Here is a 22,601-nt window from a genome sequence, read left to right on the forward strand (position 1 = left end):
ACGCTACTGTTGTATGTCGTGTGAACTTATCTCATGTCAAAGCACACCCTAAATTTACACCCACAGGGGTAAGGATTCTGTTAAACTTTTAGACGAGGAAAAATAGTTTGAAGATAACCGAAATGATAGGGTATAATCTAAGAAGCGTAGAAACTCTATAATGAGTCTGAAAAATCTCAATTCTTAAAAAATATTTTGTATTATCCTATAAGCTGAATTTTAAAAATGGTAGTTTGTTATATGCATAACACCCAGGGAGGGATGGAACATTGGGCTTATTACACTAGTCCCCAAAGTTTTATAATAAAGTTTTCTTATTCGTTGGCTAAACAACTTTGAGGACTTTTTTTTGATTGGTTGGTTAATTAAGTTGAGTGTCCGAATGTTCCAACCAATAATTGTATTCTACAGAAGGGGTAATTTTGTGTATCCTCAATGGGGATGTAAAATGTACATCAATTTATCGGCCATTGTCTTATCTCTTTAGATCCCTGCATAACATATCTATAGTGTTTCTTCAGAGGGTGGTGGTAACCTCCTAAAGTAGTAAAAAACCTTCCCAGGGCCTATCAAAAGCTAAATTGTAAATGATAACCATATCGGTTAGCGAGATCCTTCGGTACAAACAAACATACATACAGCCACGCAGATTGAGATCCTGTTACTTTAATATAAAGATTAAAGCTTCCTGGTTCTACAAGATTAGTCAAAAATAACATAAAAATATCAATATTTATTATATAAAGGGAATCAATTTATTTTCTTCATGTTAATTTCTTTAATATAAATTGGCACTAAAATTCAGGGCTCTGCAGCCGCGCGTAAGTAAGCCTCAAATATAAACCCTCTCTAGTCTTAAAGGAAATCATTGTATAGGCAACTGGTCAGGAACCAGGTTAGACAATCAGGTGAATTTTTAAATTATAAAAAGTCGATTTTACTGAGGCTTATGCACGGCTGCCGAACCCTACTAAACATCTATGATGTGATATAGTTTGAGAAGTTAGGGAGGCCTGTTCTTGGTCCTTTACCCAACACAGAGGCATTGGTTCCTTCCCAGTCGGGAAACTTCTCCCAGCCTAAAAAATATAGATAGTTAAATAGAAGAATTTGCTTCCCAAAAGAAACCTAAACCCCTAAAATTTCGAGTGTGATATTACACAACACACCTCAAAATATCCAAATCAACAAAAAGAAATAGGCCATAAAAAAAGCTAGAACGTCCTTGTAAAAAGAGCTAAATAATTTATAAGATATTTAACAGTTAAATATATATTATAGGTAGATTGTTATAAATGTAAAGAAGAAAAAATGGAATAAATAGTACCTGGAGTATGGTCTACTGAGCCATCCTGGTTAACATCTATTGGATAGGGCAGCAGATGGACCTGATAATGAAAATCTGCACTGTCGATTGTCTTTGTACAATTAAAGCAAACTGTGCTGAATCTATTTGAGACATGTTCTCCCTTTGAAAAAGCACTCTGATATGACCCTACAACCCTATTGAGCTACAACCCTATATATCATAGTAACAAGATGTCTCATTCTCCGCAAACATCTTGTAAATGGCTTAATGGAACCTTTCATTCAGAGAAGTTTTACTTTGATCTAGGACAGGTTTTAGGCTATAATATGGTATAAAATGAAGGAATAACATACCAAAGAGAATTGTTTGTCGCCAGAAGCATAGAACTGTTGATAATCTTCAGTTATATTTCTCACTAAATCCAAACATTCCTAAATATAATAAAATAAAATAATAAAACGGACAAAAGAACATTGACAAACATAGAATGACTGAACTTTAAATATAAAAAAAAACTTTAAGAAATAAAGATTTATATATAAAAAATAGCTTGATATTTTTAGATTTGATCATAGAGATGCCTCGCTTGATGTCCAATCAAAATTTTAAAAATGAACAAAGGGACTTTTCTGGAAAGATTATACCTAGTTTTTAACCTGGATAACCTCTATAGGACGGGTTACACCATCGTTCTTATTTTGTATATCTCTGAATTTTCTAATTTGTATACAAATTGAAATCAATAGTACGTTTCTAACATGCCCTTATTATAAAATAGCCTTCTTTTTTAAAATAACCTGGGAGACAGGATCTCTAAACTCTTCTCTGAAACCTCCAAGATGATTACTCCACAAGGCCAGACGGAATGTATGGATAGCTCCCCTGAAAAATTATTGAGAAATGAAACTGTGCTTCCACATAAAGTGTCTGTCGAGCACTGATAATCCCCCCTCCCCTAATTTTAAGATAAGAGGAGGGATGGTTTTTTCTTTGCCTAACCGTTGCGGAAGCCCTAGCTTTTTGGGGTTACCCAGTATAACCTGACCTGACCTGACAAAAAGTAATTAAACACAAACGAAGAATTAAACCATACTCTTATTTTTTATTAAATAAATAAAAAGGAAGCTTATCAGTGCTCTACGATGTATTTTGTGCGAAAGCACCGATCAAACAGAGACATCTTAACATTTGTAAATATTGTATTAGTTATTGTTCGTTTCACCAACTTCAATTTTATGGATGTTGTCATCCTTGTTGAATTAGTTTCAAAACCTTGGTGTTTCGTCTTTGGATGCTTGATACGATGGCTGGGTTGCTCCTACTGCTATCTCTGTATCTCTAAATATGATAGATAATTAATTAAATAGAACGTAGGTAGATGAATCATGATAGAAAAATAAGTGGATAGATAAATAGTAGAAAAGCTGTGAAAATACAACGAATCGCCCCTCATAAAGGGACAATGCCCAAAAAAAAGGTATTTTTTTGTAATTGGATAGGTTAATAGATATAGAGAAAGTCAGATAGAAAAAAAATTATACCTGGAACCTGCCATAGACCTATGGTTGATGTTAGCAGAACCAAGAATGATAAAGTCGTCGTCCACAATCATCATTTTAGAATGAACGTATATGGGATGACGTAGAGACTGACAAGCCTAGAAAAAAGAGTTTTATGCCACACAAGAAAAATTATATACATATGTAGTAATGACTTTTACATTCAATGTATTATATCAACCTTTGCACAATTTTTTAAGCAGTTTGTGTGAAGTATAAAATTTGAAAAGTTTGTGACAGGTTTGATAATAATTTTAAATATAATCTCAGAAGAACAATTATTATAAAAATATAAAAAATATAGACCTTGAAGGCAGCAGTTTTTTCATTTGGCATCTCAAGGTTTTCGTCTCTCTAAAGTAAAATAAAACAATTATTTTTCAAAAAGTAATTCGAATTTCAGTTTGGAAAATTTCAGTAAGGTTCCACAAACAGTCGTGCACAAAGAGCTCCTCCAATATTTTTACTAAAGGGGGGGAGGTGATAAAATTTCAATAACAGAGGGGGGTAGGGGGAGTGCTAAAATTTATTATACCATTTTCTCCCAACTAAATTCAAAAGAATTAAAAGATGGAAACGGATGAATGGTGGAGCTTTTTAGCTAGTTGCTTTGAAGGTTCACTGTAATGTAGAACCATATTGGTCCAGTGATAAAGTAAATGTACCTGTTCTTCGCTCTCAGTCTTGCATGGAGAGAAAAATAGAAGATAATCCTTAGGATGGGCATCGGAACCAGCTTTCTGAAATATTCAAATATTTCATTGTATTGTTGAAATAATGTTAGCTTATTAGAGTTGTGTTACCTATATGGACATACAGACTGTTATTTATTCCTTCAAATAAGCGACTGTATTCTGATATGTATCGCATTTGCTTGTCGATGAGTAGGTGATGGGTTTGAATCTAAGCCCAACCGCTTCGTAATGACATCAAAAGTTTTACCTACTACTGCTATGTATAATCCATGGCATTAATTATAAGAGCAGTGTGGTTTTCTTGGGCCAAAACAGATAATTCATGCAAATTTTAAACTTGCAGACAAAGGTTATGCAATCAAAGAATTGGCTGTCTGCAATTATTGAAACTTAGTGCCTTTCAACCTACTTCTTTGTGGTATTTATCTTATACCTTTAAAGCTTTGCCGATGGTTTGATACATGGACTTCATAGTTGAGAACTGCCAGTTGAGAATCTCCTGGCTCACACTGGAACTTGGATCCCCTTCAGGGTACAGCGGTATCACAATATAGGCTCGGAACCTGCATTCAAAATGTTTAGGGGTTATTTTTGAAGTTAAGTTAATGTCTGTGTTATAATCTTTTATTTGATAAACATTATACAGACAGACAAAGCAACTTATACCAACAACGAAGTTAAATCGAAAAAAATCACGAAACCTATACATGATTTTCAGCTGTCGTGTGTGGGGTGAGGGGGGGGGGATGGCCCACAAATAGTAGAATTGACGACCTATTTATTTACCCTCCCAGATTTATTTTGCTTGTTGGCTATACCTTTTTCATTCAGATAAAGCGAAAAAGTTGCTTTATATTAACAAGATTAGAATCACCTCATCAATTCTCGAATTTTTTATTTTCGTTTCTGTGGACAGCATGCCTTTAAAATAATGAGATAAATATATATATTACCTTTCTCCTTTCTGAATTGCTTGCACAATCTTGTAGGCAATCTCATTGGGAATAGTATGCTTAGCTGGCACCTGATATCACCATAGTTATCTAGGATTTTTAAAGAGGCAGGGAGATGGTCCTAGGACGCCAAAGCTTTTTTATTTGGGCGGAGGGGCTATTCTTTTTCTATTTCTGTATAAAATAAGTAGGATGTGTGTCTTTCTATCTTTAACTTAAGATTTTACAGAAACCTTACAAAGCAAAAAAATCATTGAACGAATGAAATACGTGGGTTACAGAGCAGATATTCAGTAGATATAAAAAAGAAAAAAAATAACAATTGATGAACACTCAAAAAACTCATATTCATATTTACAAAAAAGAAGTCTATTTTAAATATTAGCCTAGAAAATCTAATTTCAAACATAGCTTAGAAAAGATGAAATTTAATTATAGAGTAGCTTCGGTACTAAAAAATATCTCTTCAGAAACTTGATAGTAACATGATAACTATTCCTCAAAGTTATCTGCCCAAGAATAAGCTGATCCCAAGAAATATTGGTTCTCTAAAAATAAAATTGAATACTAATCAGTCTTTTACAAATAATTTGTTATTTCACCAGGGGGGAACCAGCGCACCTCCCCCCCCCCCCCATCCCTGTTCCAATTTATTGTAGACAAACCCTATGATTACAAACCTCTTGTTTAGAAGTTCTAACATATTAGATATTTGTGCTTTGTTGAGGCCATGATATTCCTCCCTTTTGTAAAATCTTGATTGGATAGTTAAAACAAACACTGTCCAAAATTACCAACCAATAGTTTCGGGATGTTATCATTTTTTCGTCCATTGCCTTTTCCCTTAAAATCCCTGCTGATTTTACTCTATATTGGTGGGGGTTACATACCTATGTAGATAAAGTTCTTGGCCTGTCTGATAAGATGAACATAAGCTCTCTGGAAAAAAAGAATAATTCTATTTATTATATACATATACTTAGATTAAAGATGTCCTTAGATGATATGGCTACAGCCGCTAGTTTTTAAAATGTCTTTTCAATGCTTTCACCCCTTTTTTTAAGTTAAAGTCAGAGATGGCTTTATGCTATTTTTCTACCACCTTCTCTCCCTTATCTGCAATTTATATCTGCTTTATATTTAACTTTGCCAGTCTGTCCATCGTTAATACTTTATTTATGTATTCTCTTAGCTGCCACAAGTCCTGAATTTAGAATTTCTGAAAAAAGTTTTCCCTTATCAATGTTCAGCTCTGAATTTAATTTTAAATCAAAATATATAAAAATATCCCCCCCCCAAACAAAAAAAAGAGGAAAAAGTTTTTTTTAATTTCCCTGATTGGAAAGAGCGCAATGTTTATGCCTAATTGGTTATTTGTCATATGAAATCCAAATAGATATTTCTTAAGTTTGATTTCTCTAATCCATTGTACTTTTTATTCTATTCTTTTCTAGATTAATTAGTATTACAGATGCAGAAACAATCAATTACTTCTTTAGTTAGATACATGCATGGATTACTCTTGAATAGTATAGTTAATGTGGAGCTTTCTAACAAAGTACGTGTTGGGCAAAAAACGTATCTTTTAAATGAATGTAAAATAGGTGGGGGTAATTTATTTCCTATGTTTGACCCCTGCGGGGTCCCTTTAACTGCGGGGCCTATACTTGCAAGTGGTTAACCATACGGGGCTTTCCAATACACAATATAACATAACCTATTAAGACCTAAAGTAATAAATAAATGGAAAACTACACCCCTTCCTTCCACATATTTTTTTTCTTTTTTCAAGATAAGGGGGAGGGGTCAGTGTACAACAATATATTTCTCGGAGCCGGCTCCGAGAGCCAGTCGGCTCCGAAAATTGAAATTCACAATGTATTATAAGTAAACTTTACTTAATAAATTACATTATGTTTTTAACAAGTCATTTTAAGTTTTAAACGCCTCTACTCTATAATAGGAGTATGTTATTGTCATTCTGAACGTACATTAAGCTATTAAATTCCATCGAATTACATTTGAAAATATTTCTATTTAGACAACATTATTTACACAAAGCTAAAGAACTAGTACATTAGCTGGACAAATCAAAGCAATCCATTCATTTTCTTAACAGTTAAAGATAAAGCATTACACTCAGAACAATTAAAAAGATTGATTAGTCAGACTATATCATTAACAATGCATTTGTATATTCACATAATCCTTTTATGCTAAAGTAGCAAGTTGTGTGTATATGTATGCAGGGAGGGAAGGGACATTGGCTTTTTTATTACACTAGACCCCAAAGTTTTATTATATCGTTTTCTTATTAGATTGCTTAACAACTTTGGGGACTTTTATTTCATTTTGACTGGTTGGTTCGTTGAGTTGAATGTAAAAACGTTTCAACCACTAATTGTAATCTATTGAAGGGCTAATTTTGTGTTTCACCATATGGGGTGTATATCAATTTATCGGCCATTGTCTTATCCCTTTAGTTCCCTGATATGTATGTGTCTAGAAAAGGCAAGTAGAAGTCAGAAATCTAAAGGGATAAGACAATGGCAGATTAGTTACAATTCTCAATAATGACACAAAAAAAATCTTCTGTAGATTAAAAATAGTGGTTGAAACGTTTGAACACTAAATTTAATTAACCAACCATTCAAAATTCAGTTAAGCCAACGAATAAGAAAACGTTATTGTGTATCTTTGTGGACTATTGTACTAAACAGACCATTTCTTAAACTTTGACAACACATATAATCAATTATTGTGTTTAAACCCTTGCTCGGGTAAACCTCAAGGAGGTAGAGGACATTAGACTGTAAATTACACTGGGACCCAAAGTTTTAACGTTATTCGTTGGTTCTAAAATTTTGGGAAGTTTTTTCTGAACTTTGATTGGTTCATATCAAACTAGTAGTGTCTAAACTTGTCAACCAATAATTTCAATCTGCAGCATTATTTGGATAAAATACCCCATTACATATCTCTTTTGCTTTGGAATGTAATTTTGCTTTTGAAATTACGTCTTGAATACCAACATCTAAATAATTAATATTGTTTTTTTTTAACTTTTTTCTTTAAACTGTCTAAAACATCGCTACTTCTGGACATATTTGTCCTTATTTTTGTTTACTTACCATAATAGAGTTGTCAACTTCACATCCTAGCTTAGTGCTCAGCCTGGTTTCAAGGATTAATTTAGTAAAGATTGGTTTAATGTTAATACCTTCCTATATAACTTAATGATGAATAGACACTACAACTAACATATAAAAATCTTAACAAGCAGTTCTACTCAACTATTTAAATATCCTATTATTTAAAAGAACAAATTAATTTTTCAATTTAAAGAAAGTTGTATATAGGACCTTGGATTTGTTTTAATTTAAATTTTAGGATGGTTTGCAGTTATTTTCCACAGTTAGCCTCTTCATTCGAATACAGAGCTCCTAAATGCTGGAAGAGTAGCCGCTAGTTTCTTGATATATTAGTAGTTTCCCTTAATCCAGGGTCAGTATTTGCCTCTTTGTCCATCACATAATAACTAAATAGCAATGCTTGTTTATCCTGCATGAAAGAATCGCCCTATAAAATATCAAACAAGTAATGAATTATCCTTTCCTGTTAGAAATACTCTTGTCAAAAGTACAGGTATCTGAAGAAATGGACCTAAATAAAAATGTTTTATCATTAAATAAAAGTAACAATGTCTTTTTAGGTGTCTGTTTGTAGCCTCAAGATCACACCAACCGCTTGATTAATATAATTGGGCTTTACATTGAAGCTAAGGGGAAGGTTTGTAACTATTTAGGGGTAAACTCAACATTTCCGAGAAAAATCACCCTGAAAAAATACACCCGCCAAAAAAAATCGTTATCTTTTAGAAACTAAATTTGAAAGTTGAGGGTCCACTTTCTCCCTTTTCTCAAGTGCCCCTAGAGGCCTCTAGAGCGTAGCAGCTAATTGAAATATAGTTTTGAATTCAATAGTTTACAAAGGACAATCAACTAATTATGCACAGTTAAAGAAAAAAAACATAAATATTCCTTTAATTATGATTTTCATTTCAGAGCGTGTAAATATTATAAGCATGCTTCGCACACCTCCTAGGTTAAATCCTTTGTACATGAATTTTGAGCTGAGTGTAATAATTATCTGTTACCTGTACAACTGCATATCAAAGAGGTCATTATCATGGCCACTGTTTGAAGGAACATAGTCCAAATCTATTATTTCATTGTCTTCCCATCTGTAAAGGCAACCAATCTAAACATTCCAAACATAAACAACTATGTCCAAAACAAGCAAAGCTTTTTGAAAACTATAAGTCAAATATGAGTATCTGTGCCTTCTGGTAAAAAATGAAATTAATAAGATTTAAATAAAAAGCTAAAATTTAAAGCATTAATTTGTTTGGCATTTTTTACACAAAATCCTGTTAAAAACTTATTCTACCCCCCTTGATTTCTAAATAAATTAAAGATAATAGGGAGTAGTCAGTAAGTAAGGTTAGGTTAGGTTATTTTGGGCAATGGGTTACCTCACAATTTAAGGTATCACAGCTGGAGGTCCTGCAGGATTTTAGAATGTGAAAAATTTACTTATTTTAACAATTTATTTAAGTACGGGACAGCGGAAAGATCCTGTGTGAGTTCATATAATAAATACAAGAGAAAGGATGAGAGGAGAAGAAGGAAATGAAACCCCTTAAAAAAAGAGATGGATAATAGACGTATTTTTATGACGTCACACATGACACTTTCCGCTGTCCTAGAAAGTACTTACTTTGTCTTCTGCCTGCTTCTGCCACCTAGACTCAAAATTATGAAGGATATCTTTGGTGATAGGTCCCTCCACTCTGCAATGGATATCATGCCATGGCTGTCGGGGTCCTGGAATATCAAGCAATCAATCAATCAATTAATTGAAATCCATACAGCAATCTTTCAATCAATCTACCCTTCAAACTTTCCTTGTGCACATTCTTTAATACTTCAAATAAAATTTTACAAATCAATCAATCAATATTATATAACACATAATCTAATCTAACAATCAACAATCAAATATTTACATAGCAAATCATCAATCAATGTATTAATCAATTAATTAATTTATTAATCAATGTATTAATCAATTAATTAATTTATCAATCAATCCATCAATTAATAATGAAACTATTAATCAATTTACAAACACACAATAAATCAATAATCAATCATATATTCAAATAATCATTCAATAAATCAATGTATTAATCAATTTATCAATCAATACAATATGTAATCAATCTATACAAAAAAAAACATTTATTCAATCCATATAAATTTACAATTAGTCTGTCAATCCATAATCAATACAACAATCGTTGAATTAATTATTCATGAATCAATCTATCAATCAAAATATCAATTTATCTATCAATTAATATAAAAGTTAGCCTGTCTAATCTATCAATTAAGTATCTATCAATCCATCAAATAATGTATCAATCAATCCATCAATCAATTCATCATACAATCACTAAACCTGTCTGAGCTGTAGCCCCAGTAGCACAGTTCTGATAGAAATCAATTTCTCCATGTTCAGACAAGTCAAACAGCTTATACTCAGGAGTCTAAATTTAGAGTGGGTTAGTATAGTATATAACAATGGATACAGAATACGTGGATATAGTGACAGGTGAATAATAGTCCTCAGATAATGGTCAATACGTTCCTCCATAAACAAGGGTGTGGATGGGTAAAGTCATAAGTAAGGGAGGGAGGTATCGTTATAGCAAGATGGGAGAAATATTTATCAGGGTATGCGAGAAAATCTCACAATGTATACGTATTCTATATCCATTAGTATAACTTGATAGAGTGGCTTGACTCTTAAAGTATGCCATTATCCTTCAGAAATTTAATTTAAAATCACTAAAAAGTAGGAGGACTCATACAAAAATCTATGGAAATCATTACCGTGATAAAATGGAATAACACAATGGTCAATTAATGAATGTACTTCCCTAATGATGATAAACAAAATTAACACTTCTGTAGATTACAATTAGTAGTTGAAACGCTTTGACTCTTAACTTAATGAACCAACCAATCAAAATTTAATGAAAGTCCCCAAAATTGTTAAGCCAAGGAATAGAAAAAATTATAAAACATTGAGGAATAGTGTATTTAACAGCCCAATGTCCCCTACATCCCTGGAATTTATGGATGTTATCATCCTTGTTATTGAGACTCCTACCTCATATCTTCCCTTTGCAAGGTCGATACCACCCAGAAAAGCAACAAGATGTCTGTCATCTGAATTCTCTGTCTCACTGTCAACAAGGACAAACTTCTGATGATGGGTGTAGACTAAATAAATATCGATAGGTGAATTAATTGATATATTATGGATACAGTAAAATTGCATTTATCAATATTAAGTTAAACTTTTTTTAGAAATATGATCTCGAGATTTAATCAAAACTTACTTGCTGGCATTATCTGATCTTTGATTTTCAACATCTTATTCTTCCTGACAAAGAAAGGCATTTTCATTTTATTCAAATTTTGATTTGTTCGTTTTATTTGTTTATTACTTTCGGTCAAGTTATACAGTGTGTTTTTTTATGAGAACTTTTTTGAAAGCAATTTTACCCCACTTATAGTTATCAGAATTTAATGATTAATGGCTTATTTTCTTCGTTTTTTAAGGCAATTAATAGAACACCAAAAAAATATTTCAGGTTTTATTTAAAAAGTACAGTAAAATATAAAATTCAAAACTTAGGTGTCAACATCTAAAAATGGTTTTAGCGCATTTTTCTTATGCCTAAATCTTCTAAGAAAAAAATTAGATTTTCTGTAGTAGACTTTGGGGGGCCAGTACTCCCTCCCTGGTTGAGATATGACCTTTAAACTTTTATATGTTCTAGTACATGTCCCTAATAGTATCTGTATACATTTTTAGCTCTATATCTAAACTTTGAAGTATTTTGCAGCCATTCTTGCAAAAGGTTGAATATTTGAGCATAAGAAAAATGCGCTGAAACCATTTTTAGATGTTGACACCTAAGTTTTGAATTTTAGATTTTACTGTACTTTTTAAATGAAAAATAAAATGGAAACGAAGAAAATAAGCCACTAATCATTAAATTCTGATAACTATAAGTGGGGCAAAATTGCTTCCAAAAAAGTTCTCATAAAAAAAACACACTGTATTTAGTAATAGGTATCCCTCAGGGTTGGGCATTCCAGGTATTGGTTATGCAGGTTTAAGGCCTAGGCATAGGCCTAGGCATAGGAAAAAAAACTACCTCCACACGTGTTTTCAATTTCAAAACGTTAAATTTGGCGTTAAAATAATTCTACTTACGCTTGGATAACACGTACAAGAGCAACCTGAAAAAAAATATATAAGAAGATTTTGTTACATTGACATTTAATTATGATTTTAAATAGATATTTTGTTTGTGAGTTGACCTACAATATATATATAGAAATATATTGATAAATAGATAAATTAATAGATAGATTAATAGGAGAAGGGATAAGGAATTTGAAGACTATGGACAATAACACTCCGAAATATATAATAACAAAACTGAAATTTCTGTAGCTTAACAATTTAGTTTAAAAAGTTTAGACACTGCCAAACTGTACAAACCATCACGTTTTAATAATAGTCCCCAAAGTTTTAAAGATATGATGTTTTATAAAAACTTTGGGTAAGATTACACTTTACAGGTCATAATTTGCTATTATGTTGATTTGCTAATGAGATAACTTTAAATGAGTGGAAACGAATGGACACCAAATAAACTTTATTGTTAATATGTAGCATGAATTAAATTAATTTCGTGATATTAGGATTCTTTTTTTAACACAGGGCTGCCACAAATAATCAGGCATCTTAAGCGATAAGACAATGAATGATAAATTGATGTTCATTCCCAATGATGATAAACAAAGTTACTATCATTAGAATAAAAACTATTGGTGCAAAAGTATGGATACTACTGCATTGAACTAACCAATCAAGACATAATAAAATATACCCAATGTTCTTAGACCAAAGAATGAGAAAAAGTGCTTATAAAGAGAGGGGTAGGTTTCTGGTAGAATCCGTAAAGTTGTGTGTTTTAAGGCTTAAAAATAGTAGTAGAACAATAATATTCACTAAATATGTGTATTTCTTATTGAAAAGAACTATAGACAAATTAAAAAAAAATTTAACATAAATTTTTATCGTTCTACTACTGTTTTTTACTTATAACACATAACGGATTTTACCAGAAACCTACCCCTCTCTTTGTTGGCTATCAAACTTAATCGCTTAATTCAAACTACATTAATTCATCGTCCATTGGCTTATCCCTTAGGACCCCTTTTAAAATGACCATCATACTATCGACACATGTATGTTTAAATGACATTAAGACAACATACATAGTTTATATAATGAAACAAAAATATTGATAACTTATGTCGTTCAAATAAGTGCTATAATGCATATTGATTGCAGGACTCACTTAAACGCGCAAAAAATGTATTAGCTATCCGTCACAGATAGACTTACAAACATACTGACATACTTATATGTAGTTAAACTTTGCAAGCAATTATTATCGTGATTTTCAGATTGTTATTGCAATGGCCTTTGCTCTTTTACATACACACCCATCCCCAATTAAAAATATGTTAAAGCCAGGCAAGCGTGCGAATAATTTTTTAATTTGGGTGTTTTCAAAAATCGACCCTTTAAATGCACTACTTTTTTCTGGAAGTACTAATTGTCCATGGTAATGAGTTGCTCCTGTTTGTGGATCAAGGCATTCTCCCACGTATAGTCTTGATGTCTCGCACTTGATAAAGAGCAAGTAGGTATAATTTTGAAGACAACTTTGTAAAATGGTTCCTATAACAATTGGGTATAATTTAGAAACATAGCAACTATATAATTGTTACTGGAGGTGAAATTCCTAACCTTAACTTTAGTGTTCTCAAAATATTGTTCCGTCTCCTCGTCATGAGTCTCCAGGAGGCCACTGGTAAGACTGAAGTCAGAAAAATGATTGTCCCAAATCATGATGTTCACCTTCATCTAAAAATAAAGATGTTATAAATCTGGACCAGAACCTGGTACCTGAAGCATTAGCATAAATGATTGTGTGTCTGCTTGCTGTCTAGGAGGTGTAGGGTACGAGTCTAGGCCACACTGCGTCAGCATAGAGACGTTAAAAAAGTCTGGTTGCCTACACTATTCCTAAAAGTTGGACGAATTCCTTAACCCATAAACAGGTGCAACTAAATTCAATAATTAATGTCAGAACTGTCAGATAACGGTAGTGCAATCAATGAGTTGGTTGTCTTTTGGATGTCATCCTTTGGTGGAAGCGTCCATTATAGGCAAATCTCAGGCTTGGTGATCTCTTGAAATCGAACAAATTTGTTGACAGTCAAACATTCATACTATCTCATAGAGTATCTGCATTACTTAAATTACACATTACCCCTTCTTCTTCCGCCTTGCGGGTGAGCAACTCCCCCAAATGGGATTTCTTGCTGGGGTCCTCATCCCCCCTCAGCATACAAAGATCAGCCCATACACTCCATCCTAAAATATTGAATAGATACAGTAAAGACCAATAAAAGCAAATCTTATTTATAACAAGGATTACAACATCGAAAAGTAGCGAGGAACAAAAAAAAATCACTGAAAATTAAATGTATTATTTTTCAGTCCTCTCACAAATAGTTTCATCCAAAACTGGTTTTAATACTATAATATTTTATTTTAATATCCGCGAACAGCTGTCTTTACTACGATGAGATAAATAACTAATACTACATATTATATACCTGCTATGTAAATGATCTTCTTGGCATTTGATATAGCTTCGTACATATCTCTCCAACACCTTACCAAAGGATTTATTTTTTACCAAAATGGGGGGGGGGGGGGGGGGTTATGGTTTTATAGGCCAAGGGGTTATGAGGTTGGGAGATAAAATTAATAATAATTTTAACATTAAGGAGGTACACAAAATTTTGTTATGTGGCATTAGCCACGGAGTAAGGGGACTGTGAATTGTACTGGTACTCAAAGTTTTATCAATACGTTCTCTTATTCGTTCGCTAAAAACGTTAGATGTCTTATTTTATTTTGATTCTTTCGTTCCCAACTAGTAGAGTCCAAACTTTTCAATCTTTAAACCAATAATTTTATTATAAAGAAGAGGTAATTTTGTTTATCATCATTTGTGATGTACATCAATTGATTGTTCATTGTCTTATCCCTTAATATCCCTGGGTATATCTCTTTTGACCCCCGTTCTCTTTATTAGGCGCAGCTACTCTATATGTACTGCTAGTGTATGTCCGCAAGTCCAATGAAATAAAAAAAATAATCCTTGGACCTAGTGGGTTCATATTCCGAATCATCGGGGTTTGTTACTCCCTAAAAAAAATAAAGAAGTATAATTATATACACAAATAGCGTATAAAACAGTAAAATTAAAAATAATCTAAAAATAGTCTATTAAGACTTATTAAGAGTCGAGGACTATTTGGCAGGGGAACATTTCAGAGGCCAATCCTATAATTTAATGGAAAATAGAAAAATCCAACGGAGGACTGATAATTAGAATTATATAGAAGAGCATAAATTCGAAAAGTTTACAAAAATTTTAGATTTACCTGAAAAATTGGTAGATTTGGAGTATTGGCGTTTTGATACAGTCTTAGAGTGTTACTTTTTCTAAAAAGAAAAAAATAAATATTAGGAATTATTAGGAAAGCTACTTTGAGAATGTTCAACAAGTGTAGCTTTTTAAAGCCTCACCGGCTGTGCGCTGATAATGCTTTCTCAAGGCTCAACAGCTGAGGCTACACCTTACGATTCTGACTGCTGCTTAAACCGTTTTCAGTTTCCAAATAGCCGCAAGGATGACTTTAAAGCTGCGGCTTATGAAATGTTAGTTTCGTTGTTCAAATACTTGTAAAATCTATTAAAAACATTTTATTTTTAAATGCTCAAACACCGAATGTTTTAGTTTAACAATAAAATCTTTTTTTCTTATTTAAATTTGTCAACATATAAATATATATAGATTCACTACTGTTTAATAATTAAACCTGATGTCAAAGTATGCCTTCTCGGTCAGGAATCTTTCAGATATTTCATCATGAGGGGTAAACCTACAACAAAATATGCAGTCAAGGAACGGTGAATCCTTGTACCCCCGATAAAACAGGCGCAATTCATTACCATTCATTTACAGCCAGGACTTACAGACTAAGGTCGTGCAGCCAAAGCGTTGGTTGTCTGTTATGTCTATCTATCTATATACATCCCACATCTTAAAGTTAAGAGAGCCCTGTGGCTTGCTATCCTTTATTCCGACAATATCTATCTATCTATCTACGCATACCACATCTTGAAGTTTAGAGAGCCCTGTGGCTTGCCATCCTTTATTCCAACAATATCGTACCAGTCATCAATTTTTCGTCCCTCTAGCAAATCTAAAAAAATGTGATTGAGTTATTAAAATCTTCAAACTAAATGCAGGTTATTTTTTTATCTTTCATAACAGCCGAGAAAAATGAAAATCTTTTCCCTGGCGCTTTGATTTAAGGGCAATCAAAGTACTAAAGCACATCTCAAAGGTTTCAGCCATTTATCTTTTTTAGCAGCCGAGTAAATTCAATTTTCTTTATCAATTACTGATTAACTGACGGGGGTTGGACATTGTAAGTCAAATGGTAGCTTTGCTTAAAGAAACACTATTTTGAACCTTTACAAAGTATCATAAAAATGAGCCGTATGACGTCATACTTCCGCTTGTATTCTCATCCTTCATTTTTATGATGTCACACTTTAGGACACTTTGTAAAGCTTCAATTTTTGGATGGATAAATTTCTATTGTTTACTGTCATCGAGATTATAATGTACAACAAATGTTTTACCTTTTGCATTGATATCAACATAGCCTATATTCTCTGTTCGGAAGTAATCCCCGTCCGCAACTAGTAACCTAAAAACAAAGACAATTATGTCAAAAAGTATACTAAAGTAACAGGATGTTTGTCTGTGTGTCTGTACCGAAGGATCTCGCTAACCGCTGAACCTATCGGGTTCTCCTTTACAGGGTACCATCCTATAGGTCCCGGGAAGGTTTATAACTATTTTCTTGGTGGGTGACACACCCCCAATCCCCTAAAAAATAAAAAATCCCCCCCCAAAAAAAAAATATTTTCTTTTTAAAACTAAAATCAAAATATTGGGGTCGACTAACCCCCAACCCCCCCCCCCCCCCCCCAATTTAAATTTTTTTTTTTTTTTTAAATCTAAGATACGAAAAATTAGGTTGATCAAACCTCTCGGGGCAAAGCCCCTAGAGGCTAGGGGCGAAGCCGCTAGTTTAATAATAAAGTATTACTATTACTAGCGGCTATGCCCTGGGGGTCTTTAGTGACATTTGAGGGAGGGGCGTAGGGAAAACATTAAATCGAGTCGACCCTGCACTTTTAATTTCAAAAAGAAGAGAAGAAAAACAATTTTAGTGGGGGAGGGAGGTTATGGTATGAAATTTTTTTACCTTTGAGATAAGTGAGGTACCCTCACCAAAATATTTATAAACCTACTCTGGAACTATCAGTAGCTATAAAAAAAAGAACCCTGCACACGTGCATCCTGTTACTTTACTATGGATAGCAGGGAAAAGGGACATTGATTCTGAAAAACAATTCCAAGTGAAAATTTCCAAACAATCAACTACCTCCTCCCCCCCCCCTTTAACCCACTTGTCTTTCGCTACAGCTTTTTTTGTTGCAACAAGTCATCTTATTGTATATCTTTTCAACTATATAACCAGCAATCCATCTAACTATCTATCCATCTACTAGATTAACCTGATAGATTTAACAGGATGGCAAACTTGCAGAGTAAAATCTTCATTCCATACAGGGTTCAAGCTATCATTCACTATCTAAATAGATATATCGATTGATAGATAGATGAATAGAAAACTTTGTAATATGATAGATTAAATTATAGATTTATGGATGGAAGGATGGATAGATAAAGGATAGATAGTTGGATAGAGAATGGATAAATAGATGTATGTATGATTAAATAGATAAATTCATGAACAGATACTCAGATGAATGAAATTGCTGAATATGTAGATAAATAGACAGTGATATAGCTAGTTATATAGCTAGAAAAAGAGATTTTAGAGGATAGAAAGGAAGCAAATCGTGAAAATAAATAGCATTATTTCTCGGCCAATATCCTAAAGACAACCAACCCTTTGATGGCACGACCTTTGTCTGAGAAGTCCTAACTGTGCATGGTAGTGAGGAGTTGCGCCTTTTTTGGGCTAAGGCATTCCCCCTTACTCTAACTATTTATGTCGCGCTCTTGACATAGCAGCAGTATGAACCATTTTAACGTCTTTAGTTATGACGCGATGTCGGACCGAGATTCGAACCTTTCACCCTCCCAACGACGAGCGGATGCGCTACGTGTTGAGCCACGGTCGTGGGTATTTTCTTATTTATATATATATTTTTTTTTAGGGATATGGAGATATATATTGATTGTAGAATAGATAGATATACAATATTACCTTAGTTTCAGCTAGAGTCATATCTAAAGGTACAATTTTCACCATAACAAATCCATCTGTCCTGTTTCGAGAATTGAACCAGGTCCTAAAAGATGGAAAAATAGATAGATTGATAAATTTAAATGGCACAGTAAACTATTTTTTTACATGCTGGGGTTAAAATCTAATTAGTTCAAACTTCAAACATTTAGGGATTGGTATAATCTCTTTACCCCATCCCCTATGGATGTCTTTAGATTGTTAAGATATAGAAATAAAGAATTTAGGAAGAGTGAGTTAAGTGATTAAGATGATAAAAATAAAATAAAAATCAAGAAACACAAATATGGGCGGGGGGCAGGTTGAGGGGGGGGGGGGGTAGTGGTTAAAATCTAATTTAGTTAAAACATTTAGTGGTTGGTATTACATCTTTAATCCACCCCCTTTTGGATAAATTTTTTTTTACAAATAAAGAATTTCAGTATTGTGAAGTTAAGGGATAATCAATCATACAGAAAATGAACTAAAAATCATGCAAGCTACCAGTTCATTTTGGGTAGACCATTAAAATCTCTATGTATTATATTGCAAAATAAAAATGAAGAAATAAAATTTAAATTTAGTAAAGGTAAGGGATAAACACACAGAAAATCAACTAATAATCACGCAACCTACCAGTCCATATTAGGCAGATCACTGGCGCTGTCTATATAGATATGCAGAGTACCATGGAGATACACCTCTCCTACACTTGTACGAGACATTTTCAAAGCTATCTAATGGATTTCTAAAAATAAATATCTTATGTAGAACAGCTACTCTAAAATTAAGGTATATATTTACGTCTGTCTAGTCTTTTAAACAAAACTTTATTTGTTTATTACTTTAGGTCAGGTTAAGTTAGTCTTTATTGGGACAATATAGTTCTGCAGGGTTAATGCGGCGCAAGCATAGACCACGAAGAATTATCGCCCAATAAAAAGGTAAAGAAACTACTAACTTCTCTCCTTTTTAATAATCTATTTCAAAAATATGAAGAAGAGAGGGTTTTCAGTGCTTAACAGGCATTTTTTTGTGTGAAAGCACATCACCAACTCTTCTTCCAAAATGCTTCAACCTCATCATTTGCTATTTTTTCTTTTTGTGAATATGAAATAAATTGAATATTTTATAGTATTCTTTTTTAGATATTCACGTTCTTTTCAAGCACCAAACGTTTCATGTATTATAATATTGAAATATAAAGTTATCTTTTTGAAAATTGAACAAGAACTGAGAGATTAAAATGTTCTGTTATCGCTCTATTTGATAAAGAAAACAATTGAAATATTAAACAATGATGATTTCGTTTGATAGTGGCGTAGCCAGTAAAAGAAGTAAATGATATCCTATTTATCCTTGTATAAAAATAACAGGATGCCTGTGTTTCTTTCTGTCTGTTTATAACCAAGGATCTCACAAACTGCTGAACCGATATGATTCTCCTTTACAGGGTAGCTTCTCATTGGTCTTGGGAAAGTGTAACTATCTTTGGGGGAGGGTACCACAACCCCCCAAAGAGAAACCGCAATTAGAAAAAAACTCCTCCCCCCGTGGCCATAGCCACTAGCAAACAATAAAGTAGATGGAAAAATGAATAATGATAAAGTGTATTATTTAAAGGTTTTTAGTCGGTACTATTTAATTAAATTTAATTATGGAGTAGATACTCTTCTAATAAAGCAAAAGTATGCGACAGAAGATAAACAATAAATAAGGATAACAATATCAATAAAAGCAAAGTTCTAATTATCAGATAAAAGTTCTTTAAGAGGATGTAAAAGAAGGGGATAAATTTAAAAACTTTTAGCCAAAGTATCCCGAATGGTGTCATATTAGAATAGTCCATTATTAGATTAAAATACGAACATAAAATTAAACAAATGCAAAGTAATAAGTATATCCCATTGAATATTTAAAATCATTTAGAAATATGAACAAAAATTTAGAAGCTAGTAAAGTGGCTGACTCAGATTATGACGTCAAAAAAAAAAAACAATTAGAGGTCAGTATACACTGTAATTGACCAATGGTAAAAGTGGCCGCTCATTGGTTAATTTTTTTGACGTCATAATCTGAGTCAGCCACTTTTACTAGCTTCAAAAATTCAGTAAAATATATCCCAAATTCCTTAAATACATGGTCATTATTAATGCTGATAATGACATATTTACTTTTTAAGACTTGAGAAATGCTACGCTTTTAACAAACATACTAAATCGTCCTAGTAATCAAGCGATGTTCAAAAAAGCTAGGGAATAGAATAATTTTATCATATGAATATTTGTAAGCCAATAATGTTTAAAACGGACATACGGACTTTCCGGTAATAATTATAGTGTTGCTACTCTTTCTAAATTGGACCTACCTATTACACGAATCATTAAGAGACTTTATTTTTAAAAAATCTAAAAATAATTTATATCCATTTTACAGTATAAATTTAGATTCCCTAAAAAAACACAACATCATTTGTACATCCGTTATAGAGATCTTTATCTTCAAATCCAAAGAATTTTTGCGATTTTTTGTTGTTATATATGTTCGGGTTTATAGCTCGTATACAGACGGATATCCTTTAGTCATATAGAGGCTGCGTTTATGATAAAAATATTAATAATTTAGCAATTGAAAGATAAAACAACGATCGATGCAATTAACACCAATGACAACATACGTTGAAAGAACTTTGAACTGTAGCTATGTCAAGTACATGACTAAAATATAAAGAAAATTCCTGGTCGCAAACAGGCAATGCTTAAATACGTACATAATTACTGCCTACAGACTGCTTTTCTCTGCTCTCACTGTTTAATACTTTACTGTTCTTGTTTATTATTGTAAGCTTTTATAACTATCCTTAAATGAGATGTTTAACTTTTCTATTTAACAATATAATAATATTAACAATTTATATAAAATGATTACTTCTGTTTGCCCAACTGAAAAGCAACTAGTTGCTTAACGTAATATTTGGTATGGATGGTACCCAAAAATTATTTTCCTTTTTATTTAAAATGGTCATATCAATTAGTAAAATGAAATGTAATGTTTTCTTTAATAGCGTAGCAACTTAGTAATCAGTTCATGTGCGCTGTCAGTCTGTCAGTTTGTTAAAAAAGCTACTAATTTTATATTGAGAGGGAAAAAAGCTGGCACAAATAGGCTGGTACACAGACACACACACACACACAAACATAAAGATACAATTACTTAAAACAGCCTTAATATTGCTTGAATAGTTGTTTCTAAATTTAACAATGTTTTTTTTGGTTGAAATGAAATGAAAATGATAATGCTAAAACATCTTCTACCTACCTTAATGTTTTCTAGATTCAATACTAAAAATTTCCTATTTGAATACGTATAAAGAAAATTAAGCGTAATGTTGTTAACAAAAGATATATGACAACTTGAAAGAGAACAATGAATTATAATTGAATCTTATACTTTAAATTGAAATTTTAATATATGTACGTACGATTTTTGTCTTTGGTAGTTTTAGGGTTTGTTGGGAAGAAAATAACCCTCATGTATTGTGTAAGTAACAAAATGTCTGTCTGTCTATAGTGAAGAATCTTGCAGACCACTGAACTGATATAGTTTCTTTTACGTAAAGCTTCCTATAGGTTCACGGAAGATTTTTTGAAGGAGGGTAACTCCACCCTCCCAAGTTTCCCCGCAACACACACACAAACAGATAAGTACACTAAAATTACACAGAAAATACACACACAACATATACATGACAAGGTACATTAGTAAATACACACACACACACAGATAAGTACACTGAAATTACACAGAAAACCATACACACAACATGTACAGGTAAAGCTACACACACACACACAGATAAGTACACTGAAATTACACAGAAAACCATACACACAACATGTACAGGTAAAGCTACACACACACACACAGATAAGTACACTGAAATTACACAGAAAACCCTACACACAACATATACAGGTAAAGCTACACACACACACACACACACACACACACACACATATAAGTACACTGAAATTACACAGAAAACCCTACACACAACATGTACAGGTAAAGGTACACACACATATACACACACACACATATAAGTACACTGAAATTACACAGAAAATATACACACAACATATACATGACAAGGTGCATAAGTAAATACACACACACACAAATATAAGTACAATAAAATTACACAGAAAACCCTACACACAACATGTACAGGTAAAGCTACACACACACACACACACACACACACACACACACAGATAAGTACACTGAAATTACACAGAAAATATACACACAACATATACATGACAAGGTGCATAAGTAAATACACACACACACAAATATAAGTACAATAAAATTACACAGAAAAACCCACACACAACATGTACAGGTAAAGGTACACACACACACATACACACACACACACAGATAAGTACACTAAA

General features: G+C 32.6%; 1 protein-coding gene across 1 annotated transcript; it reads right to left on the bottom strand.

The window, feature by feature from the left end:
* Positions 1-718: 718 nt before the first annotated feature.
* LOC145305266 (uncharacterized) lies at positions 719-18,913 on the bottom strand. Its single transcript, XM_080146866.1, has 31 exons — positions 18,781-18,913; positions 18,127-18,211; positions 17,408-17,484; positions 16,463-16,530; positions 15,927-16,017; positions 15,631-15,693; positions 15,193-15,253; positions 14,913-14,953; positions 14,356-14,414; positions 14,007-14,110; positions 13,481-13,597; positions 11,870-11,895; positions 10,986-11,029; positions 10,754-10,866; positions 10,040-10,127; positions 9,296-9,402; positions 8,673-8,776; positions 8,131-8,179; positions 7,648-7,689; positions 5,407-5,455; positions 5,014-5,064; positions 4,517-4,586; positions 3,997-4,126; positions 3,534-3,608; positions 3,175-3,222; positions 2,851-2,966; positions 2,582-2,647; positions 2,107-2,191; positions 1,663-1,740; positions 1,328-1,388; positions 719-1,079 (listed from the first exon to the last, which is right to left on the bottom strand). The coding sequence occupies exons 1-31, from the start codon at positions 18,867-18,869 to the stop codon at positions 979-981; spliced, it is 2,358 nt and encodes a 785-aa protein (XP_080002992.1). The 5' UTR covers positions 18,870-18,913; the 3' UTR covers positions 719-978.
* Between the last annotated feature and the right edge of the window lie 3,688 nt (positions 18,914-22,601).

This window comes from Acartia tonsa, chromosome 14, assembly GCF_053477335.1.
Source record: "Acartia tonsa isolate MP-2025a chromosome 14, ASM5347733v1, whole genome shotgun sequence".
In the NCBI taxonomy this organism is placed as follows: domain Eukaryota; kingdom Metazoa; phylum Arthropoda; class Copepoda; order Calanoida; family Acartiidae; genus Acartia; species Acartia tonsa.

Bases quoted from the DNA above. Each gene is read 5' to 3' on its own strand.
- LOC145305266 (XM_080146866.1), bottom strand. From the start codon at position 18,869: ATGTCTCGTACAAGTGTAGGAGAGGTGTATCTCCATGGTACTCTGCAT. The intron at 18,212-18,780 runs GTAGGTTGCGTG...TCCATCTTTTAG, and splicing joins GATCTGCCTAATATGGACTG to GACCTGGTTCAATTCTCGAA. The intron at 11,896-13,480 runs GTTAGGAATTTC...ATTTTTTTTCAG, and splicing joins TTGAGAACACTAAAGTTAAG to GTTGCTCTTGTACGTGTTAT.